This window comes from Euprymna scolopes, chromosome 29, assembly GCF_053919585.1.
Source record: "Euprymna scolopes isolate OS-2025 chromosome 29, ASM5391958v1, whole genome shotgun sequence".
NCBI lineage: Eukaryota > Metazoa > Mollusca > Cephalopoda > Sepiida > Sepiolidae > Euprymna > Euprymna scolopes.
This window is the reverse complement of record NC_136510.1, coordinates 15210617-15236564: the sequence shown is the minus strand read 5'-3', so window position 1 is coordinate 15236564 and position 25948 is coordinate 15210617. Positions and strand designations below refer to the sequence as shown.

The 25948-nt window shown below is 30.6% G+C and overlaps 1 protein-coding gene across 9 annotated transcripts in view; it reads right to left on the bottom strand.

The window, feature by feature from the left end:
• The window catches only part of LOC145252501 (rab11 family-interacting protein 4A-like), a 302623-nt gene that overhangs the window by 133015 nt on the left and 143660 nt on the right, over positions 1 to 25948 (bottom strand). For 4 of the 9 annotated variants that reach the window (XM_080111998.1, XM_080111997.1, XM_080112000.1 and 1 more), the window contains 3 exons: positions 16839 to 16943; positions 12672 to 12704; positions 277 to 345 (listed from right to left, as the gene is read on the bottom strand). In XM_080111998.1, coding sequence (XP_079968124.1) covers positions 277 to 345; positions 12672 to 12704; positions 16839 to 16943 — 207 coding nt within the window. The remainder of the gene's footprint in view (positions 1 to 276; positions 346 to 12671; positions 12705 to 16838; positions 16944 to 25948) is intronic. The other 5 variants (XM_080111999.1, XM_080112002.1, XM_080112003.1 and 2 more) reach the window with 3 other exon arrangements.

The following is a 25948-nucleotide window of genomic DNA, read 5'->3' as shown; positions in this document are numbered from 1 at the left end:
AAAAATGATTAACATAGAAAATCTACAAGACAAGCACATTAAACAGTTGAAATTCTTAAGACTAAACAGAGTTACATAGAGGCAGTGCTGGTGGTGTTGGTGATGAGGGTGGCATACACATGCGTTTCACCCGCCCTGCCTCCTCCACAAAAGTCAGTGGGGGTGAGATTAGGAGTGTTTTGAGGTTTGAAGAATGGCCAAGCACAAAGCATAACTAAATTAGGGAAGGGAAAAACTGCACTGTCTGCGAAAGAAAAATAAAATATGATCAAGTACCAGATCCGTCTGTGATGACGAGGCAAAAGGTCTCTCCGATGACGAGCTTTTTTACACTTAACGCAATTGCTGAAATAAAAAGGAGTTTGGTTATGTAACGAAGCTATTTCGATCAACGGGGAGGGTAGGTCAAGTTTTTTTACTTGGAGTGGAGGTTAATTATGTGTGCGTACATTTGCGCACGTCTGCAGTTACGATTTGTCTCAGTATTTAAACAAACTAAAATAATCTTGAAAATCACAAAAATATAAAAATGGAGACATTTTATAAAATTTAAACATTTAATCTTAAAAACAATATGAACAGCAAATAAAGGTTTTCATCAAAATATTAAACAGAATATTTATCAAAAATTCATTTTGAAACTGAAATTTAATAAATTAAATCACAAATCAGGGTTAGACAAACAAAATATTGACAAAAAAAAAAAAAAAGGGGGATTTGAATTTCTGTTATTTTGACCACTTGATATTTTATTCAATCTTAATAAATATAAAAAAATGGAAAGAAATAAAAAGATGGAGAGAAAAAAAATGGTAACAATTATAAAACAAAAAATAAAAAAAATAAACAATACCATAAATAAAAAAATGAACAAAAATATGGTCATAATAAATAATAAAAAATGGTGTTAATTCAAAAAAATTCTTAGTGTTCCTTGTACCAGATTTTAGTTTCTTTAAGAATTATACTTTAAAAATGGAAATTATGATTTTTATTAGTCATTGCTCATTATTGATGAGCACAATGTTCATCATGTTAATTTCTTCAAACGACAGAGCAATTTAAAAATAAAACTAAAAAAAATATATTAAACTGATTCAAGAGAACATTAACATTAGATTTTGAACAGTTCATTGTTACACACAAAAAAATATTTTAAGTTTTGAAAAAGATATTTTAAAATCTTGAAATCAAGATCCGAAACTGAAATATTCATTTTTATCATAACTGTGCATCAATTTCACTATTTTTAGGCAGAATTTGAAACTTGTGGTTAAAAATACATGACAAGATGAAATAATTATCCAGACATTTTCTTAAGAAAAAAAAAAAGTGCTTGCAAAACCAAAAAGGTAATTGCTTTTCTGCAATGAAGTCACCTATACTTCTATTTTTTCTTAAAAAGCTCAAACTGACATTTTATCATGAGTTAATCAGGTTAAATAAACAATCGGCAAAATATGAACTAGAAAAAGTTAACATTTTGTTTGCAGAACGATAAAATGCGAAAAGAAAAAAGTAATTGAAAATGATCTTTAAGAAGAAAAATTATCTACAAGTAAATAAAAGTATTCTTATGATTGTTTGAAAGAGATATTTTAGGTGCTTACATAATTGTAGAGTTTTAAAACAAAAATAAATAACTTGTATAAATAAGAGTTTCAGGTAAATTTTCTATCAAATAACAAAAGCATCTTGTGTAAATTATCTCAAGTGTTATGGGTGGTAGTGGAAGCACATGTTAATGAGAGAGTAAATGTCTTGACATATTTCTCTTGAAAATTAAAAATAAAATATTGATCCAGACTAAATAATGAAATTGATGATTAGGATTGAAAAACACTTTTTTTTTTTTAATTTTCAGGATACAAATGAATGCATGGCAAAAATGAATGATGTAACAGATTTTTTGGACGTAGCTTTTGTTACGAAAAATATTCTGATCAATGATATAGAGAAAAATCTTGCTCTACTTTATAATTTTTTTCATGAGCCGAAAATAGAATTGCTTCTCATCTAGTTTCCATCTATGCTAATTTTAAAATATTTGTTGATAACAAAAAGTAATGTACAAACGATATGCAGAAGACCAGCATAGATATAACAATAGATTCAACAAAAAGATATTCGTGTGTGTTGTTTAATACACAAGAATTAAAATTTCAATATTTCCTACTGTTGCACGAATTCATCCAAGAAAAGACAAACATTTAAAGAATAATTTGAAAACAGCTGAACAAAGTGTAAAAATAAAAAGATTGTCACGACTTAACAGACCAGAGTCACCATCAGGTTTTGTATGGATTTGCTTCCTACATCAATTTCATTTTGTAGGTGTATATTTTATAAAAGTTTATAAAAGATAAGTTCTATTTAAACCATAAACGGGGAAATTCTTCCTCAATATTCATCAGAAAGGGCATGTTTTTGTCATTGTCTATTGGCCTGATGGTTTTTGATTCTGCTATTCTTTCTGATTTTCTCAAAATTCATTCATTAGTTTTTCACAAAATCTGCATAAAATTATCAACCCATAACAGAAAACTGCCTGAACCAGATTTAAAAAAATAAAATCATCCCAGTTATACTCCTAAAATAGCCAATAATTGCAATTGTTTACAAATAACTAATTCTTTTTATTCATTTTTTAAAATTTAATTTAATTCAAAATTCAGAAAAATTTATGATTAATGGTTATTTATATGAAATAAAAAGTATTAGAACCGATTTGTTCTCCCAGGTGACTGAAAAAACGCACTGAAAATTAAGAAAAATTTTTTTGCTTTTATTCTTAAATATATAAATATAGGCATTAATCTTTCTCCATCCAACAAATATGTGATAAATGATTATTCATGTTATTCAAGTAGTAGTGATCGCAGGAGGAGACAACTCATGGTTTACTCGCTTGGTTTATCTCTTTAATAAAAATGTCTTAATCTTGTCATGAAGTTATCATATGCAGGTTCTTCAATTCTAGTCTATAAAGTATAATCGGCCAGTTTTGATTTTTATCATCAATATCTTTCTCCCTACAAAATCAATATTTCATTCTGGCTTGTCAGATATTTTAGGTGGATCATTGCAGCAGCTTAAGAATGAAATTTGATTTAATTCCTTCCAGAAAATACTTTGACCAGATTGGAATGATTTTCATATAGACACCATCTTAAGAGGAAATATATTGGTATAACTATATTTAATAATACACAGTTGCTTCCATTTGTTAAAAAAAAAAAAAAAAAAAAAAAAATACTACCAGGCAATGCCAGGTAGATACGACTAGTTGTAAATAAATTCTTCTGATTAAAGTTTGCCTTGTTCTCAAGTTGTCATTGTTGCGTAATAGCTCACCTGTTTTATTAAGATGTTATTTGAGTTTGTCTGAACAGTTTAAATATTTCAAAAGTAATTTATTCGTATTGATGTGTTTTTTTTGGTTGTTATGTTCACAAGGTCTCAACAATTGTATTATCTGATGGTTATTTAATCCGTTTAGACAGACAGTTTTCATTCCATGCCTTTTAGATATCTTTTATTAATTGTTAAAGAGGGTGTAAGAAAAGAAAAAAACTGATATCAATGAAAACGGCTTAGAAATTAAGGCGGGAGTTCAAAATTCTCAGATGGAAAAATAAATTTGTGTACGATAAGACTTTTTTGATTGGCTTGATCCTGTTGTTAGCATTGGGTTTCCCCTAAATTGTTTCTGGAATCAGGTACTTACAATAGGGACTACATGAAGGTTGCCAACATCTATAAATGAAAAACCATGCTATGGAACCAATTAGACCAACTTGGTACATTCATATCGTCGGTTTGCATCATTATCTAAATGACCACCACTACCACCAACTTCTCTCGGAATGTTTAGATGCGATCCAATAGCACCCGAAGATTGGTTGGTTGTTTTTGTTTTACGGCATATCAACCCTTTTCGGGTTATTTAATGCCGAATCCAAAGATTTTGAAGAAAATTTTTTTTAATAGAATATATTTGTTGTTTTCACGTCGGTTTCTATTTAACCCATAGTTGGGACCCTAACAGGTACTACCACTCCGGGTCAGAGTGGACCTGGGAGCAATGGTAATTAAAGGGTGGCTCCACACTCCCCAAAGCCCACAAGCTGGGGCTTCACCACGGGATATAGTTTAAGGTCATATCCAGGACCCCCATTGAGGGACTTTTACCCTCTGCAGGGGGGGGGGGGCAGTCGGCGTATTCTAATGCCCCACCGACAGGGCCAGCACCCGAAGAAGGCCAAAGTGTAAAAGAGACAAAATATTGTAAGCATAAGACCCAAAATGAGGACAACATTCCAAAACTCGTAAATGGTAACACTTGCAATAAACATTATATTCTGCTATAATATAATGCATAACAGATAAATAAAATATGTCATTAAAAAGACCAAGCAAAACATCCTAATCATTGATTCCCTTTGCTAAAACTTTTCAACCTCATAGACAGTGGAGTGCGGAGTATTTCTTTCTCACGTGTAAACAAAGCTTGATTCCAGTAATTAAACGGGCATTCATTTATTGATCATCAAAGGATGAAACATTGGGTTGGCGCCGAATGTCGTTGAACCAATCTTCAAGTGATATATGAACATTTCTGTCCTGACAACTCTGCCACCGTAAACGCAACCAAAATAACATTTGAAATATTTAATTTGAAATCCTCCTAATTTTTTCTTACAGATGAAAAAAAAAAAAAGTGAAAGTAAAAAATTGTTTTAATACAAGTGAATTTTTTTTTTAAAATGTCAAGTGATGTTAAACATGAACCAAGGTTAATATATATATATATATATATATATATATATATATATATATATATATATATATATATATTACCCCAAATACATAGTAAGCATTGAGAGATTGCAAAGTCACACTTACCAGTCTTTCTGCACAAGACAACATGTGACAAAACAAGTCTGTCAAGTAAATTCACTTTCTACTAATAGGGTACACTGTACAAAACATTGAAATTAATCTCTTTATCATACAAGTAGAACAGGTTTCCATGGAAACCAAGATCAACCTCTTCCTCCTCCTTATTTCCACCTCAACATATTGTTCAGTGTGGAAAGAGGTTGGCCAGCACTTTTGTATCATCATTTGTAGCATGTAAAAAAGAGCCCAACCGCATCCCCACCCAACACGGTGTCCATAGCATGTTTTATAATCCTTGCTGCAGTGCATATCATCTTATAATAGCAAGACTACCTGTCATTGCCCGGGGTCCTAATTTCTGTAAATTACACAGATTACAGAAAAAAAAAAAAATAAATAAATAAATAAATAAAAGTAAACAACCGGCTTCATTTTGTAATTCTGAAAGGTCTAAGTTCATTTTGGGATAAAATCAGAGCAGAAATAATTATGCCCCAGGTGAGGTTTGAACTCACAATCTCTTGTCTCTAAATGTGGTGTGCCAACTGAATGACTTACAGCAACAATTAAGAAATCTTCACACGGTTACATAGACAAACCACACCTACTTTTTTCACAGAGAGAGAGAGAGAGAGAGAGAGAGAGAGAGAGAGAGAGAGAGAGAGAGTCAATGTGGGTCAAAAGAAGTAGACTAATAGCCAACAAAACGAGGTATATGTAACAATGTTATTGTGTTTAATTTCTTACAGGTGTTATGGGTGGCAGGCATAGTTGATATGACTGAAGGTAAGTACTCCTCCATGGTCCTGTCTTCATTACTAATGAAAAATATATCAATCAGAATTAAATATTAAAATTGACTGAAAATAAAATAGTTGTCTTATTTATGAGAAAGTGGAAGTCATTGGCAAAGTTAAAATGACATTCACTCTACACTTGTTTAATAAGAAATGTCAGATGACGGCATTATATGAGTAGAGATTTGGGCCACAATATATAACATGAAAAACAACTGCTAAAAATTAGAATAAAACCGAATCAGAACAGCAGACTTCGCACACAAAGGGCCAAATGTCTTAAGATAGAGTTTTATAAAAACAAAACAACCCCCCCCCCCCCAAAAAAAAAACTAGACGATCCTGAATTGGATTAGCATTTGTTTTCAAGTAGACATTTCTTTCTTGATAATAATCATTTAGCTTTCTTTATCCACCAATCTCCCAATGTGAAGAAAGGAAAATTACTACTACCTCAGGCAATACTGGGAAACCTTGCTAGTTTAATAAACTTTTCATTCATAATTTTGTTGTAAACACTGACATTAACTTTTTTTTATTAAATTTTCACCTCAAACAAGGCACAGTGCCACTTTGATGTTGGGGGTCTACTATCAGGGACACAAGTTGCAGGGAGATTACGTAGGAAGTTGAGCAGCAAGATGTCTGTTCACATTACACTTGAACTTCTGCATGTTGGGGAAGCAGGGACCCGGAAGGGAGTTCCAAAGTCTAGCAGTTCTGGGGGAAGAAAATATTAGAGTAGAAGGCTTTGTTACATCTAGAGATTTCTACTGTGTAGGGGTGTAGCTTAATTGTCATATTTTTTCAAAACTTACTACCTATCTCCTTGGGTATCGAGCACGATGTCTGGTTTGTCCAGGGTTTTTATATTGAGGAGATACAAGGGCATCAGAGCATCCACCATTATAATATTCGTAATAATTTTAGCGTAATGTAAATAATTTTAGCATAATGCAAATAATTTTAGCATAATGCAAATAATTTTAGCATAATGCAATGTTCTAGCGTCTGCAGCTGAACACCATTTAACAAACTTTCTGTATTGTTTCGACATTATATCTTTCACATGATAATTAATGGTGTCCTGGAGGTTTAATACCAGACTGAAACATCAAAGGTGACTTTGTGAGTGAATAGATATCAATCTTTTGATCGGTGGTAATTATCATTTCCCACACTGATGATTGCCTAAGCATGAAACACTTGTATCTGTAAGTAAAAATAATATTTATGTATGCGTGTATATATACATATACATATATTAATTAGCTATGTATAATTTTATGTATCCATTTTCAGTATTTACTTCATAGTGCTCGATACACAAGTAGAGCTAGGTAGTAAGTTTTGAAAAAATGACAATTAAGCTACACAGAATTATCCTTGTGAGGATTCGTCAAGTTAGTTTTCCAAGGATAAAATGCAGAAAATTATGTGTAGCTTAATTGCCATATATTTTTTCAAAATTTTATATATATATATATATATATATATATATATATATATATATAGAGAGAGAGAGAGAGAGAGAGAGAGCAAGCGAGAGAGAAACATGTACATCTATCCAAATTGATTCTTTGATAAAACTTTAAAGAATCAAAGTGATTTTAATCTCAAAGATAAAAACATTGCCAGGAATGCCAAGAAATAATCTAATCTTAATCATTGGCAGATGAGTTTCTGATAAAACCGGGGTATTTTTGTGGTGGAGGAACCATTTTCAGTTACTTATAAATCTTTGTGAGACTTCCCAATTATTTTGAAGATAAACTTTATTTGCACACAACTGCATTTAATCAGCATTGCACAGGGACCTTCTTATTTTTATTTATTATTTTTTGTTTCACTATTTTAATTTCACCTTTTCTTATTTACTTTTTTTTTATCAAAAAGTAGAAAAGGAACTTAAAAAAAAAACTGCTTCATTATAAAATCTCTCTTTGTATACCCTAATCTCCCATATTAAAACTATTATAAAAGCATTAAAAAAAAGAAAAAAAGAAAAAAAGAAAAGTAATTAAGTCCACCAGGCTGCCTTTCAGTTTCTTCATAAAAAAAGGCATCCATTTTAATCATATATTAAAAAGGTGAACTCTTAGAAAGCATTAAAGCTGTTGAATCGATAGGCTTACAATTCTAAAAGAACTACAATTTTAAAATTCTATATAGACAATTATTTATAATCATATTGGAAAGAAAAATGGAAATTATTAATAATAGATTAAAAAAACAAAAAAAAAAGTTTAATGTCGATGAATAAAGAACACATTTGAAAAACATTAAATGTAAAAAAAATTTACGCAATATATTGTCTTGAAATACTGCCCAGGGCCTTTTATGTTTTATGATTATACACTAGAAAGTAGTTGTTGACATCATTTAATGCAATTTATTCGTTTATCATAGTGTACTAACAAGGTTCCTGTAAGGATTAAAACCAAACTAGCCATTAATATAATTTATTTGTACATTTTTTGAGACCGTTTTGTCATTTGTAAAAATGTATACTTCTGATTTTGACTTTCAAACAATTTTACATCCGTATTTGTAAAAAGTAATGAATGTACCTTTTTCTTAAAAACGATATTTTATTTTCTATTCACTGAATTTATAACATTTTTAACTTTAAATTTTTTAAAATTTAGTAAAATTTACCTAAATTTATTAAAATTTAGAAAAAAAAAAAAAAAAATTACTTGATTTTCTTTATCTGAAACACTACTCAGCAAACTATTAATTAACTGGTAAGTGCACTTAAATTGCCAAATTATTTCTAGTTTGCCGGTTCTTGTCCAGAATTCCCTCATATTAAAAATCAAAACAAAAAATCTGTATGACGTATATACTCGTGACGAAATAAAAAATATCATATTCTGAAGATTACGTAAATTGATCAAGAAGTTTTAAATAGAAGTTTCAAGTGTTATAATGCGGAAACCTACGTAATTGGAAAGAATTAACATGACAAAAAGCAAAGTCTTAATAATATATATATATATATATATATATATATAAATAAAAAAACAAAACAAAAAAAAAACAGAAATAGCATAGCGTTGAAATATTTTAACGTTAAACTATTTTAAAATGTTGATATTATGAAAAAAAAAAAAATTTATATGCTAAAATCCACAAAGTGTGTTAATTGAAATTATTAAATTATTTTTTCAATGCAAACTTCTCGGCAGGAGGGGAGGGGGGGAGGGTAACTCAAGTCTGAATATACCTTAGAAATCATGACAGGTCGTCAGCAGCGTGTTGTTGTTATCATTAATATTCATTTTGTCATTGTATTTAATAGACGCGCACTACTATGATGTGCGTCAAGATTTATATCATATATTTATGACATTGCAGATTTATATCCATTTGTAGTAATTTTTTTTTTTTTTTTTTGAGGAAAATGATTGTCTTTCTTAATGAAATCTTAAGATAACTTTGCAGGTGTCTGTGGATGCATATTTTCATCGAAACAATATGGCAACCTTCAAAAATCACTGTAGATTTGGTAGCTGGTGTAAATAGGACATGTCTAACATTAAATTTGTGCGAATGTAAAAATTGTGTATGACGGACGTTCTGTTTGCTTAATTGTCTACTTTTACAAGGTTTTATTTCTCAGATATTAAAGCCAATTATTTAATATTTTTATCCCCCTTCATATCGCGTTTGAATTTTAACAATTTGGTGGTAATAATTTATGCCTATTTTAACAAAGATATTTATTTCTCTACGACAGTGAGAAATGGGTGGCATGGGTCAGAAAGTGGGCTTGAAACGTTGGCACGCTTGAGGAGGGAATATTCTGACCCTGTAAAAGATGTCTGGGTAGTCCCATTGGCATTCCCCCTGTAGAGGTGCCTCAAAAAATTAGCAATTAGCAAAGAGAGACAAAGCCTGCGAGGGTGGACCTTCTAGAACAGCACAGGACTAGCATCATACCACAATCAACAGGGTTAAAGCCATTTCAGAAAAGGTCTAGACTCTTGATTTTGGGGCTCAGAGGAAAAATCCTGCCGTAATGGTACTAAAGACTTACCCAGTGAACTAGAACACCAGTTGCAAATTCAAAATTTAATCGATGGAGCTATTTCATTGGATAATCATATTCATTTATCCAATGAAATTTAATGGTGAATCTTGCAAAGTGCTTGTTACTCAAAAATTTATCAGGTCAGATTATGTAATTGATTAAATCAATTGGAATATTATTTTTTTTTTTGCAAAGAATACAGACTAATAATTTTTGCAATTAACTGGCTATTCGGAATAAAATATTGATTTGTAAGAGAAAAACTTACAGATGAAAACTTGGAGAATCCAACCGACTTCACTTTATTATATAAATTAAGTTTACAATTAGCTTTTTTCATTTTTATACAATCAGTCTTATTTTATGGAAAAAGTCAACATTACGCTGGTTTCATGCACTAAAAGGCAGTCATCAGATGTTGTGGCTTAATTGTTATTTGAATTATTTCAATACAACAGTTCAAGATGTTTCACATGTTAGGATGTGAAGTAATATTCCTATTTCTTAGGAAACATGAATAATGCATTGCATGCAAGAGAAAGAGAGAGGGAGGTGGGGGCGGGCATTCTTTTTTTGTTGAATAAATTAGATCTGTTGAATGTTCTTTCCAAAAAATCAAACATTCACAAATATTTTCAAATTTAAAAAAAAAAGCAACCAAAAATTTTCAACGATATAGAATTCTTAATTTTTTTTTTTACAGGCTAAAAATTGCAAAATCCAAAACTTTAGCCACAAATTTGCTGTTGGTCAAACTAATTGTTGTGCCATTTGAATACAAATGGCAAGTTTTGTTTCTTTTCAGTTTGACTTCAAAACAATTTTGTATTCAAATGTAAATTGCAATTCAACCCGTTACTAAAAATAACAAATCGTCTGGGTTTTCATGGGAAAAGAGTCTACATATCGAAATTTTTTAAATATAAAAAGAGGATATTTTAGTTTGCTTGAGGCACTTTTCATAATGTGAAAGAATTTCTGTGAAAGCTATGTTAATGCAGTTCTATGTCAGAACATGATGGACACGAGTCAAGTAGAAGAATGACAATATTGAAGGAATTTCAATAATTTTCAATTTTCAGGTTACGATGTGGAATATGTTTTTCCGTCCCCTGGTTACGGTATTTGCCCCGCCTTACAGTGTTATTTATGTTATTTGATGATATACATGTGTATTATATACTGTACTGCATTTTGTTACTAATTTTTAATGCCGAATCCCGGGGGTTCTACTGTAGCTTTATTTACCGACAAACACAAATGACAACTCCTTGACCTTTTGGCTAGGAGCAAGGTGTAGTATCTGTTTAGTTACTACACTTCACCTTTTCTGACCTCGATCAGTGAAAGAGAAATCCTTCTAAATTGAGGTAATTTTTATTTTTGTTCCTATCCAGAGTGCCCCTTTTTGAGGAGCTGGATTTTCCTCATTAAAAACCGACCTTGTGTCTAACACTGCCCTCATGGTGAGGCAAGTAAATAGGAACATAACATGTCACACAAGATGCTAGATGTTGCAGCATTTCCCAAATTTTCAAGATAAATCTCTTCATCAGGGGAGAAAAGAAAAAGAATTGTGTACAACTATTCGGATGAGGCTTTCACATTTCTGTCGGTGGCCAGAAGTCAGAACTGGATGTTTGTTTCGCAGTTGGGCCAGTTCACATATTTGTTAAATAATTTCCAAAATACGGACCATGATAGTGGTAAGTATTGTTAGAAATTATTATAACATTTTTTAAAAATAATTAATTTTGTCACGTTTCACTCATAATTGTTACTTTAATATCTGCTGTGTGTCTGTGCGTGTGTTGCTTACATCCATCTTGTATAATAAGAGTGTTATAAAAGAGGCAACATCAGTTATTTCCCTTAAGCAGTGTTCTGTATCACATTATATATATATATATATATATATATATATATATATGCACACACACACAAATAAAAATATCTTCAGGAAAAAGTTTTTATTTTCCTTCTTTTTTTCTTTTTTTTTTTTTTTTTAGAAGTTCAAAATTTCTAAAAAGCTTCACAAAATTACCCTAAAAAAAAAAAAAAATTGTAAGCATAATCATAAAGTAAGCAGAAATTGAAAATGTTAGTAGATATTTTTTTAAGCCAAAGAAGAATACAAGAGTTAAGAGGAAAATTATTTGATGAAATTTTAAAAAAACAAAAAAAGAAGAAATGGTAATTTCAAGAAGAATTTGAGGAGATTCCAAGAAAAAATTGGTATACAATAATCAATAATAACAAGATGGCAATTTTATTTAGGAAGAAACTGAAGGCATGCGACCCCAAGATATAAATGGGAAGGGCCTGGCACCCCAAAATCTAAAGGAGATAAAAGAAAGCCCAAGTTCTGGTTTCTTATGCCAGTATCTTCATATCAGTCAAAGATCTGTCCTTGGCAATAATTCCAACCACCTAGGGATTGATCTGATCCCAAAAATCCTTTATCTGAGTTAGGAATGATTTGGAGGCACATTCTTCACAAGATATTACTTCATCTTTTTGAGAGGACAGTGATTATTGTCAATTGCCTGAGGAACCACTATTGAAAAATAATGAATTTATTCATGACTTTTTTTTTTGTACTAGACAGAGTGTCCAATCAGGGAGCTGTATTCTCTTACGTTCAAATTTTGTGAAAAATCTTGCGACAATCGACAATTGAAGCAAGTAAATAAAAGTAAATGCAATGTTAGGATCTAAACGAGGAGGTCATGCAACCCCAGGATCTAAATGGGAAGGTCATGCGACCCCAGGATCTAAACAGGGAGGTCATGCGACCCCAGGACCTAGAGGAGAGGTCATGTGACCTCAAGGACCTAAAGGGAAGGAAACACGAAGACTTTTAGTATCACTATTGTTAGAGTGAAATATTCTGCTTAGCGTTTATCTATTTAAATGTTGCATTAAAAAATACCTACCAATCTGAATTTCTGTGCAATAACAGTTGAGACCTAAAGAGACATAAAAGAAACATTCTTGTTTATGAAAAATAAAATACCAGTCAAAGGAGTCATCACACTGACATCTTACAACAAAAAGGTTAATTGACCGTTCAAATTAATCTGGCTGGGTTTGGGTTAAAAAAAAATTCGAAAATATCTAACAAAATTTGCAAATTTTCTAAAAACGTTGACCAATATAGCAACAATAAAAATAACACTTGGAAAAAATAAATAGTAATAATCCAAACCCTAATAGTGACATAGAAATGAGAACGTTAATAATGAAGAGAAAAGTTTTATTGTAGAACTTTGTCCACTACAAAATAAATGCTTAACCAAAAACAATATTTTTCAACAAAAGGACAAATGAAAAAAAGTATTGTGTAGGAATTATCTCCCTACATTTTAAAACCAGATATTATGACCCTAAAACCACAGTTAATAACAAAAACGCTGAACATAAACGGCACTACCGATCCATTACTGGGAAATCAAAAGTTGTGACTGTAGATTTTTGAGATGAGGATTGGTTATTCGTATTTGGATTTTTCGGATTACTGTTCTCATCATGAGTGTCATTTTCACGTTTCCGTGGTGCAGTGGTTAGAGTACTTGGAAAAATCAATTGTAAAAATAATATTCTGCTGAAGATTGAAGGTTCAATTCTCCATGTGGGCGACCGAAAAATAGAATTGCGAATTACTTAGGATCTCTATCTAGTCATGGCTGACAGAACAAGAACATGCTACTCCCATGAAGTAAATAAATGTTCCATTCTAAATTCTGTCCAAATTCTTGAGTTCAAGAGAAGCATTCCCAGAGTTCGACAAGATACACCTGAAGAAGGTTGGCGGTTACATCGACCAAAACGTTGTGAAAATGATACTCAACATGAGAACAGTGGTCAGAAGAATCCAAATATAAATTGTAAGTGTAGAACTCCTGCACTCTGTCCACTACAAAATAAATTGTTTAACAAGCCACGATATTTGTCAAAGCCGGAATAACAAGTGTGTGGGTAGAACTTCCCTAGATTTTAAAATTAGATATTATGACCATAAAACCACATTCAAATAAAAAAGAAAACGCAGAATACAAACAGCATTAGCAACTCATTATTGTGAGGTCAAATAATTTTTAAGTTTTCGTTAAGTCGTTCTTCATTTGCCTTCAACATTATTTTATAACATCAACTAAACACAAATAGAAAAAAAATTCATAAAACTAGATAATCCTTTATTTTTTTAATTGAAGAATATCAATAATAATCAAAAAATAAATTTAAAAAAAAAACACTCTAAAAAGTAAAACATGCAAGAAAACTTAAAACATTTAAAAAAAAAAAAAAAAAAAAAAAAGACTTTATGGCTTTTAAGCCAAAATTTATTTCTCCATATTTAAGAAACCTTCCCTTCCTCCTCACAAATAGCTGAAAAATTAATTTTTTTTTAAATGTAGTTTTATTAATAGAGAGATGATGTCGGATACAAAACTCATTTATGCAAATAATTTTCCTTTGAAAAGTCTGTAGAATATTCATGTGAAAAAATACATTTCTTTTTTCGTTCCTATTCCCATAAAAGGTTGTTTTAATGTAGCCATTCACATTGGTGTCATTTCACAACTCGCCCTACAGATCCCAACACTACACCAGGTTTCATCATCCTAACAGACAATAAGTAAACATTGCTCATGTTGTGGTTTAGTTCTTATTTTAAAATTTAAAAGAAACAAGCTGCACATGTATAGTCCCCCTCTGGTGCTGCATGTGAGAGAACGCCACAAAAAAATAGCGAAGAAATGATGAATGTGAGAAGTGTGAAGGGCCAACGTTGCCTTCACATTTTCGCCAAGTTTCAGAAAAATCTAATGGATGGGGCAAAAGTGTCATTTTTTGACATTTTGGAGCATTTGTGACCCCTTTGGAGCTTCTGGGAATACCAAATCCCAGTGAAAATGGACAAACGGTGCAATTTCACGCCTTAAGACATGTATATTTGAATTCAACACCATGGAAAACCACTATATAGACATACATATCAAGTTTTTGAGTAATATGAAAAAAAAAAAAAAAAAAAAAAAAAAAGAAGCTCCAAAAAGGCATGTTTTTTTTAGCCCTAAAAGTTCCAGAGGGATGTGAACCAGAATTTTGCAAGGGTCACCTATACTGAATTTATATTAAGAACAATGGCCTCCACATTTTGGCGAAGTTTCAGGAAAATCTAATTGGTGGATCAAAAGTTATGGGGCAAAATGTGTCATCTTTCCCTGTATTATCTTAACACTTTATAATGCTTAGCGATTAGCAAAAAGGCACCAAGTATCCTTTTAGATATGACAACTGAAAATTGAACGCTGGTCTCCTGTCTCATTAGTGAACATTCTAACTATTATGCCAAAGGTAAAAAAGAACTAACCAAAAACAGAAGAAACATTTGACCATTGTCTCTAAGGAGCATCAAACCTAGCATAATGTTGGGATCTGTGTACATTTTTTTATGTTTGAATTTGTCTGAAAAAGCTTATTTAATTTAGGAAATAAAAATTCCAAAAAATAAAAAGGTGCGACAAATCCAAAAACTAAATCATATGAAAATTGATCATATTGCTTGTCATCGTGCACACTTGAAATAAGCGACACATACCAGCATGTAAAACCTAAAATGATGATGAAAGGTTACACAAATGTAATTGTATTCCAATCATTGATTTCCTCACATTCTTGATCTGAATAGCATATTCATTATTTAATAATAAAAAAAAAAATTTTTTTTTTTTAATTTAATATTTTTTAACAAGATAATTAATTAAAAGTGAGTTAGCATCTTCCCTAATTTTCTGCGTGACGTTATCAGAACCGATAACGCAAAACAGTACCTTCATTTTTGTTTTGTTTTTTGTTATTCAGTATTTGTATTTTGAAGCGATTTATTGAAAAAAATAAATAAATAAAAAATATAAAAAAAGGACATTAATGAAAAGTATACAATAAAAATAATTAAATTACAGATAAAAATAACAATTAATCTTTATCTGCACTTTTAATAACCAAATTTATGCAAATCCAAATTCAATTAGTGCAAATAAATTGCAAATAAAGACTAATTGTGTTATTTTTATTGTATTGTATAATGTCCTTTTTTATATTTTATTTCAATAAATTGCTTCAAAATATAAATACTAAAGAACAAAACAAAACTCAAAGGTACTGTTCAGCCTTTTCGGCAGTTCCAGTAGTGCCATGCAGGAAAGTAGGGAAGACACTAACTGACTATAACCAAAATAAGAAATGCACAAAGCTGAATAAAAAAAAAAAATAAATAAATATTGGCACTTTGAAAACATTTTCATATTTTAATCATAGAAATCAGAAAATAATGATGCGTTTCCTTTTCTTCAAAATAAAATCATTTAAATTATGAAGAAGCTTTTGACTTTTAAAAAGTTTTTATCAGGTTTGACATTTTTTTCTTTTTGAATGATTTACAAAATGAAGGAGAAATAAAACGGAAAGATAAATTTATACAGTAATAAAACTAATGATCTTGCTTGTCACCATGCACAATTGAAATAATTAAAAGAGGAGGAAAATCATTAAAAGCTACGACTCATTCCATATGGCGTTATCCATTTTCAAGTAAACACTTTCTTGTAAAAACATAATTATCAACCAATGTCAAAGTTAATTAAATTTTGATAATACACTGGGTTGGCAACTAAGTTCTTGTTTGTAAATATATCGTGTTTTGAAAATTTGTTATATTTTATTTATTTTGGTTCAAGTTATTTCAATTTAGTTTCAAGATCATCAAAATGGAAGGTCAAGTTAAACAAAATATGCACTTTTGACACAATTGTTAGTTTTTATTTTACTTAAAAAAAAAAAAAAATACATTTAAAATGCAAGAACTTAGTTGGCAAGCTAATCTAATAAATACCGATCCAACAGGTCCTGGATAATCGAGAAAATGAATAATAAAAAAATTGTGGATAAAAAAAAATGTGGATAAAGAAAAATCGATAAAAAAAAATGGATAAAAAAAAAATGGATAAAGAAAAAATGGATAAAGAAAAAATAAATTAAAAAAAAAAAAAAAAAAAGGCGAAAGCCATATTGTCTGATTTCGGTTCATCTCTACTTACATATGTCCCCTTGTGTGAGATGGTGTATCCGCTTCTGACTGGGATTCTAATTCCTCACCTTCACCAAAATCTTCATAATTATCTTCATCTGTAATGTCATGCCGACTGAAATCAAAGTCAAAAACGGTGTTCATTTCACTGGAATCCAGGGAAAATCATTTAAAGAATCACAGAAAAATCAAACATTTTTTTTTGTTTAAATCCTTTTTCTCTCAACGGAGGAAAACATTAAAATTTCTAAACAATCGGCTTTTTTTTTTTTTTTTTTACATTTATAAATTTTATTTCTATTCAGAGTTGGCTGCAACTCTGCCGAAAACAAAATGAAGAATTTATGGTCAGTTGTTGTAAATAAGAGAGAAACCCGTCAACAATCCGAGACTCAATTTGGCAAAAAAAATAAAGAGACAGACAAATTAAAAAAAGAAATGATTAAAAAAGGGAGAGGTGGGGGAGAAGAAGAATAAGAGAAAATGCTGAATTTTGCCAAAATCTTGTAAATAAAACAGATCTGAACAATGGTAAAGTCTAAATCTGCTTAAGAAAGGAAATAAGAGTTGGGTTTGAACACAGTCTATGGAAATTACAAATTATTTCAACAAAATAATGATCCACACGTAAAAAAAAAAAAAAGCCTTTGAAATGCAACCCATTTCTGTTTAATTTCATTGGTTGTTAAGTTTTTCTTATATATCAACTAGTAATGGGACGATTCCAATATTCTTCCTGGGTTATGATACAATTACCGATTATGATTCTTTGAAAATCTCTTAATAGGCAGTTATAAAGCTGATTTTTTATTATTTCCTTTCCAGATTATGATAAAACCCAATGTATTATATATATATATATATATATATATATATATTATTTTTTTTTTTTCACAAATTTTTGAAGTGATCTATTTAATTTTAATTTACTGGCAGTTTAAAAATAAATATTTATCATTTTAGTTTTAGCAAATGAAAAATTATGTTTTAAATGAACTGAAAAAATAAATAAAACTAATTAAAGGAATCGTTTTTGGCATTGTAAAATAAGCACTAATTTTTCTGATTGAGATCCCCCCCCCTCACCCCCAAAGATTTATTGTCCCAACACGGATATCAACCCATGTTGCGTCATTTTATATCAGAATTTTATTTTTTCTAGCTGTACCGATCCATCATTTTAGTTTTTGTTTGTTTACACATTTTTAAACTTAAGGTTGACAACTTCTATCATATTCTTCAATTCAAAAAAACGATTTAAATTCTTAGGTGAGGATTCAAAAATGTTTAATATTAGCAGTAATCCAGGAAAGTGATTTAGAAATTAATTTTAGAAAAACATGCCATCATATTGCCAATAACACAGTACAACAATAACAAATGATAATTGGCTATAATCAGAAAGAATTTGATTTTTCAGTTTACATGCTATTTGGAGTCTGAAAATTTGATAAGTTTATATACAAGATATTTTTATTTTATTTTGTAGATACAATAGTGCATTATAGAGACCTCAATTCTTAAGAAAATCTATGTTGCCATATATAAGTAGTAGCGTTCATGTGTATCTGTGTGTACAACTCCTACAGCCCACACTACTGGATTGATCACGACCAAACCTGGCATGATGATAGTCCTCCATCTAGGAATGTATCACACCTGTGAAGTAGATACCCGAGCATTGCTTTGTGCGAGTATCTTTGCTGTACGAATTAAGCAGATGATATTGCGAAAACATTTATTTTTAAATCGGCGACAATCATAATAGATTGTGAAGGTTTAAATAAAGTATATCTAAATAAAGTACATTTAAAAAAAAAACAACTGTTTGAAAAAAAAAAAATTACTGAAACAAATATACAAAGCGAGTGAGCAAGAGAGAGAGAGAGGAAATAAATGTGTTGTTTTTTTCTTCAGCATCGCCGTGAAATCTTTATTTTCTTTGGCATAAAAAGAAATGTAAAAAGCGAGCAAAGAGGAGAGAGACAGAGCGAGAGTTGGGAAGAATACATACAGAGAGAGATAGAGATGGATAGAGATAGAGAGAGAGAGGGAGAGAGAGAAAATACAAACTGACACTCTAAACTGCGAGAAAATGTAACAATTTACTCAGAGGGCAAAAATAGGTATCATTGCAATGTAACATTTGAATGGTACATTAACGTTTGCTTAGCATGCGAATACTGTTAATCCGGAATATAGGAATGGTCAGAGCTCAGCCAATCAGAATAAGTAGAATTAATCTGGGGACATAGCATAATCTTTCCCTTTTCCAATTCAAAAATAATAATTTTTGAATTGGAAAAGGGAAAGATTATGCTATGTCCATAAGTTTATGACCCAGTTACAAAGGGTGCAAGCATAATATATATATTTCCTCTTGTGTTGACTGGAGGCGGTAGAAGGACTTGATATTTAGAGGGAAAAATAGGAACTACTTCGTCTAAAGATGGTTGCGATTATGATAATGTTCCTAGAATGAAATGTAGGATTTTATTATAATGACTAAATGTGTCTAAAATGTTCTAAAGTCACATAAGATATATCTAGACTATTAGTTACTAAATTATGTGGCATCTGTTGTTGCAAACCTACGATACTTTGGTCCAGAGAGGAATTTCTGCCATCAAAATATTATATATGGAGCTAGAGATACAGGGAGGGGGTACAACTCTTATATCCGGGTTGCACTGTACATTAACACAGGCTCTAATTTGTGACCAGAGAAAATCTCTTATATCCGGATTACACTGTATATATTGATTTGAGGAATTTTATATCATGTATCAATCTTTTTCTTTCTTTTAATTGGAGCCAGACGATTTAACAGACAAGTCAGAGTTAATGAATTTGTTCTAACACTCAGATCCACAATCCTGCATTAAAAGAGGAGTTTGTATTACCTTCCTTGTTTAATATATAAACAAATTCTTCAGTTTTGAAGTAAGTAAAAACATGCAAATATTGTTGTAAGAGTATTTAATAAGACTTTATATTGAATATCATTCTGAATCCTATCCACCAATAGCTAGACATGGAGACTGGGGATAATAATGTATAAAATTAGGTGTACAAAAATGTGATCGAACTAATGAAAACAAAAATTTTTAATTATAAAAAATATATTGGAATCCTTGGCTTTATTACTAAAATTACGTATTGATTTAATTAAGACTCTTAAAATAATCAAATTATTTTTTTAATATCTCCTTGCACAAGTGATTTACTGGCAAGGAATATTTCAAAACTATTACACAATTGAATATTTTTCTTTGAAGTAGTGTAATATATTTATGGAACAATTTTTTTGTAATATATTTATGGAACAAATTAGTTCAAATTAAAAATATTGGATTGATTCAGAAATAATAGTGACTAAGGAATTAAATATTTTAGAGAATTTGATCCATATATTACTATTATATATATATATATATATATATATTCATATTCTGAAAGTTATGTGTGATAGTTTTTTTATATCAATCTACTGTTTTTTACAGACTAAGATTTTTTTTTTGATTGAAACTGTTGAATAAATTATTTTCTCTTCACAGTATTTTACATTTTTTTGATAAAGAGTGGTGGGTTGCTTGAAATATTTAATTTGAATTATAATTTTTACATGCATTTATATTGTTCATAAATTTAGCTAACTCCATTGTTAGTGTCCCGGAGATAACATCTTTACAAATGGAGTCAAAGGTGATTTTGTAGCTGGGTTTGAATCTCCCACTTCCTGCACTGATGATTGCAAAAGCATGAAACATTAGTGTCTGTGGATATAAAAATTATTATTTATGATTAATAATTTTGAAGAGGCTAATAAAGTTGAGCACTGTCTGAGAAATAAAAACAAAAAAGCAGTCAACTAGCATCATGCTATGTTTATGATTTCTGCTCATTTGAATCTTGTTAACAGTTTACTGTAGAGTTCATATTTGGCATTTATAGGCGTTAAATTTCGCTTAATTCTCGAGGCAATTTTAAGTGGCTTGGAGGTAACGTCTCAACAAATAGAGTCAAAGATGACTTTGTAGCTGGATTCGAATCTCCAGACCAGTAGGAATTGTCACTTCCTGTACTGATGACTGAAAGCATGAAACACTGTGTGTTGGTATAAAAATAATCTGTTATAATAAAGTCGTATTTATGTATGTCTGTCCACAAATCAATTTTCATACTGAAAACTGGCTGATGTACACTGTTGTTCCACTATGATTTCTATATATATTATTTATTCATAAGAAATCTACATTAATGTAATATCCAAAAAATTGGCAGAGGAGTTTGGTAGAGTCTGCAAAGGTCAACTGTAAACTTTGACCTCTTGCTAGCCAAATTTTCGCCCTAAATTGATTAAAAAGCTTGCTGCATGTCTGAATACCCTTTATATAAAATTTCAAATGTTTAGACCCAAAATTGGCTAAATAGTCTGCTAGAGATCGCAAAGATAAAATCTTTTGAACTTTGACCCCTTGGAAGCCAAATTTTTAGCAAAAATAAAAAAATGATTAAAAAGCTTGTTCTATGTCTGAATACACTTTATGTAAAATTTAAAATGTTTAGACCAAAAATTGGCTGAGTAATTTGGGTAGAGACCGCAGAGATCAATTTTTTAAAAAACTTTGACCCCAATTATGACCCCCATAGTATTTATTGTTTTGGGCTCAAATCAAATTATAAAGTTAGGTCTAAGTAACCTATATCTAAAATTTCAAGTATTTAGACCCAAAATTGGTGGAGGAGTTTGGTAGAGTTCTCAAAGGTCAAATCGTTGAACTTTGAGCCCTCAACAGCCAAATTTCTGGTTGAAGACCGATTAAAAAGATTTTCCCAAATCTTGATACCCCTTATGTCAAATCTCAAGTCTGTAGACCGAGAATTGACAGAGTTATTTGGAAGGGAAGTGTACTCACACAGACAAACACACACACAGACATTTTCACTTTTATAGATATATAGATTTAATTTAAATTATGAATAGCTAACACAGTAGCTTTTAAAATCTGAAGTAAACTTATTTATATAAGCTATGAGAATTATTTCCCCTTTAAGCTATGAAAGTTACTTCACATTTGATTTTCATAGACTAAGATGGATGTGTTTTATGCTTCCACAGTCACTTTTCATAACAATTTTGTGTATCTTAAATAGTATGCAACTAAACCCTCTGCCCAGCAATGTGTTTTGATGGGGCAATGCTGGGTATATGCAGTTAGTATATATATATATATATATATATATATATATATATATATATATATATATATATTACATAAAAAGACATTTTTATTGTCACCATGGCTTCACATGATTGTGTGTAGTTATTCAATATATATTTTCTTAAATAGACTTCGTGGCTTAGTGGGGGATGCCCTTTTCTCTACCCTGCAACCTCTCTCCCACAGAAGAGACGTTGCGAGCCTATCCTTGTTTTATCGTTATTTCCATGGCAGGTGCTCGTCTGAGCTCCAATCTCTGGCCCCCCCCCCTCGCTAATCTTTCACGAAAAACACCCGTCTAGTTGAATCCACTTTGAAAAATTTCCCCCACTCTATATCTGTGCCTAAATCAAAACGCGGATTCCATGAACAAAGCTTCTTTCTTAGAACTGCACGCCTGTGGAACTCTGTTCTGTCTGCCTGCTTCCCTCCGGACTACAACTTGGATGTCTTCAAGTCCAATGTTAACAAATTCCTAATGAACCGCCCCCTTAATTAAACACTTCATCAAATCTCCACACTAACGTAATGTACTTGCAATAACCCTTATCCCTGAGTGGCTTCCGGGCCTTGATAAGTGGTGATCACTGTAAAAAAAAAAAAAAAAAAAAAAATATAATTGTTTTCAGCCCAAATGTTGGCATATAAGTAGATAATAGTTCATCAATTATAATTTTGCATAACTGGGATCAGTCAGCATGTAGAAAAAAAAAAAGAAAAACAATTTGTCAAGAGTTTTACATCCCACGAAACAGGACCTTTCTTACTAATACAGCAGGTATACATTTTTAAAAAATTTTTATCCACAACACAAATATACAATGCATCAAATAGACTTTATCCGCATTTTAAATTAGAACACATTTGCCTTATAATATTCCCTCGACAGTAATGTACTAGTAGGTAGCTGGAATTTCTTTTCTTGCTTTTGCACATGCTTCATTCTTTTTTTCTTATATATAATAGTGGCCTGGCAAGGCCACAGGAGAGATAACCAAAGCAGCAAAACTGAAGCTGGCCTGCAGGACACTATATATACAAACGTAAGCAAATTTGTGCATATTTTATTGGTTTGAAAATATAGGTTCTTTTTTACCAATTGTCATAAAATTTTAGCCAAAGAATAGTATTATCATCTTCAAAATGTCTGCAACTTTCCATGTAGTTTCGTCCATAGAACCAAAGATATGAATATTTCGATATTCAATTTGCCTACCAAATATATATATATATATATATATATATATATATATATATACATTCCCTCTAAATCTCTGGCCTTGATGAAGTGGGGACTAAAAATTGCTGCTATGGTTTCAAATGATCTGAAATAACAGCCAGGGGAGACTTGATTCCAAATATTTCTCATAGGTTATACACCCCTCTTTGGTTTTCATACATAAAGTAAATTTCACAGTGTATAAGGATTATTTGATACTGGAGATATTTATAATCGTACCCTATTTCCAAAACAGGGGAGATATAACATATGAGAAATATCTGGAATCAAGTCTCCCCTTGCTGTTATTTCAGATCATTTGAAACCATAGCAGCAAGTTTTAGTCTCCCCTACATCAAGTCCAGAGGTTTGGGGAAAATATATATATATAAAGTAGTATGTTAAATAGTTATACAAATGCAATCGTATTTCAATCACCTATCTCTCCTTAGATACTGTAATATTTTGATACTCTCCTGAAATTATATATATATATATATATATATATATATATATATATATAATGCTTAATTTAAAATCTATTTTAAATCTAATGAATTGCTGAATAAAGCAATATAATTACAAGTCTCAATACAATTTCATTTAATGCACAAACGTCAATTTTTGATAGAGGATTAATGTTAGGTAAAAAAAAAAAAATAATACAAACCGCAAAACCTTTTTAGAAAACAATTTGTATGAGTAATTAATTCTATATAAGTAATAAGAAATGTGTGAATAGTTTGTTTGAATCAAAATAAGCAATTAGATTCATACTACGTATTTCAGTGTTATGAATGGATCGATTACATGTTAAGAAAATTGTGTTCCGGTTGTAAAAAAACATTTTATAGTTAAAACAGAAAATGCAAGCAGCTCTTACGCTTATTAAATTTGAGAGGGCATTGTATAACTAAAATAGGATGTTTTTTGCATTTGCAATGCACATATATATATAATATATATATAATATATATATATATATATATATATATATATATATATATATATATATATATAAAAAGTGAACGTGTCTGTCTGTCTGTGTGTCTGTCTGTCTGTGTACATTTCCCTACGCAATAACTCTGTCAATTTTTAGTCTATAGACTCGAAATTTGAAATACCGGGTACTGAGATTTGGGAAAATCGATGTGACAGGTGTCAGCCAGAAATTTGGCTGTTAAGGGGTCAAATTTCAACGATTTGACCTTTAAGAACTCTACCAAACTCCTCCGACAATTTTGGGTCTAGACACTTGAAATTTTAGATATAGGTTCCTTGAACCTGGATCTAACTTAATAAAGTGATTTGAGCCCGAAACTATAAATTTTAAGGGGTCATAATAGGGGTCAAATTAAAAAAAAAATTTACTCTTTTTTTTTTTGCTCAGCATACACCTCCAAACAAACACCCGGGCAACGCCGGGCTGAAATGCTAGTATATATATATATATATATATATGCGTGTGTGTGTGGAAATGGGTTTCTTCAATTATATTTCACTTTTTATTTATACCAATCCTTTAATTTATGAAGCTCGATGTAATTACAGAGCACATTACAAATAAATGACAAAAGTCTATATTCCAAATTTCAAGATGTTAACCATCTTACCATTTATTCCTTCAAGTATGTTTGACATGCATAATTCTTGACAGCACCTGTTTTGTAGCGCAGAATCATCCATTTAATTATTATATCAATCAATGAATTTATTTTGCCCTTAACTCATCAGAAGAAAAAGCATGTATCAATTTTAATAAATATATATATATATATATATATATATATATATATATATGTGTGTGTGTGTGTGTGTGTGATAAATCAATGTTTGTATGTTATAGAAATTTATATGTTAACACTCAAATAAGTTTTAATAAGGAAAAGACAACATTGAAATCTTGAAACTAGTAGACAACATTGAAATCTTGAAACTAGTTGAAAATTGAAAACGCAATTCTCTTGTAAGCAATAAATTCAAAGAATTTTGGATTTTCACTAAACATGTTAAGTGCTTAAATAAATCACATGAATTTCACCAACATGGAGGTGATGGTGGCTAAGTGGTTAATAACAGACTGTACCAAGTTCAAATCAAGTTCATTCAACAGAAACACTTGTGGATGTTGGCAACCTTCATGTAGTCCTTCCTCTAAGTATCCAATGTTTCATTATAAAAATATCAGATGAAGCAAAGGCTAACAATAATTATTCACTTCATTTGAAATAAATTGATTACGTGCACAAGTATTTTCTGTTGTTGGAAAAATATGTAACGCTAGCCACTTCTTAAATCTTCCAAACCTTTTTCTCCCCCTATTTATTCACCACTAAGCCCATAGCTGAGCACCTGAGTCAACGTAAGTGTCCCAGATAATGTTTAAATATTTATTTTTTTATCATTTGCATTCCGAGAGATGGGAGTTTAATTCAAGCAGTCAAGACCCAACTGTGTCCTATTACACGGCTGTATTCGTATGCTATACCTGTTTCACCATTAAAACTGCTGAACCTATTTGTTGCAATATATATTATTACTGCGATGACTTGCAGTGCATGAAGTCACACAGAATTGCATAATTCAGATTCTTTTACAAGATAAAAATAGAAAAATAAAAAACATGATTTTCCTTATTTAATATTAAAATAAATAAAATTTTCATAAAACATTTGT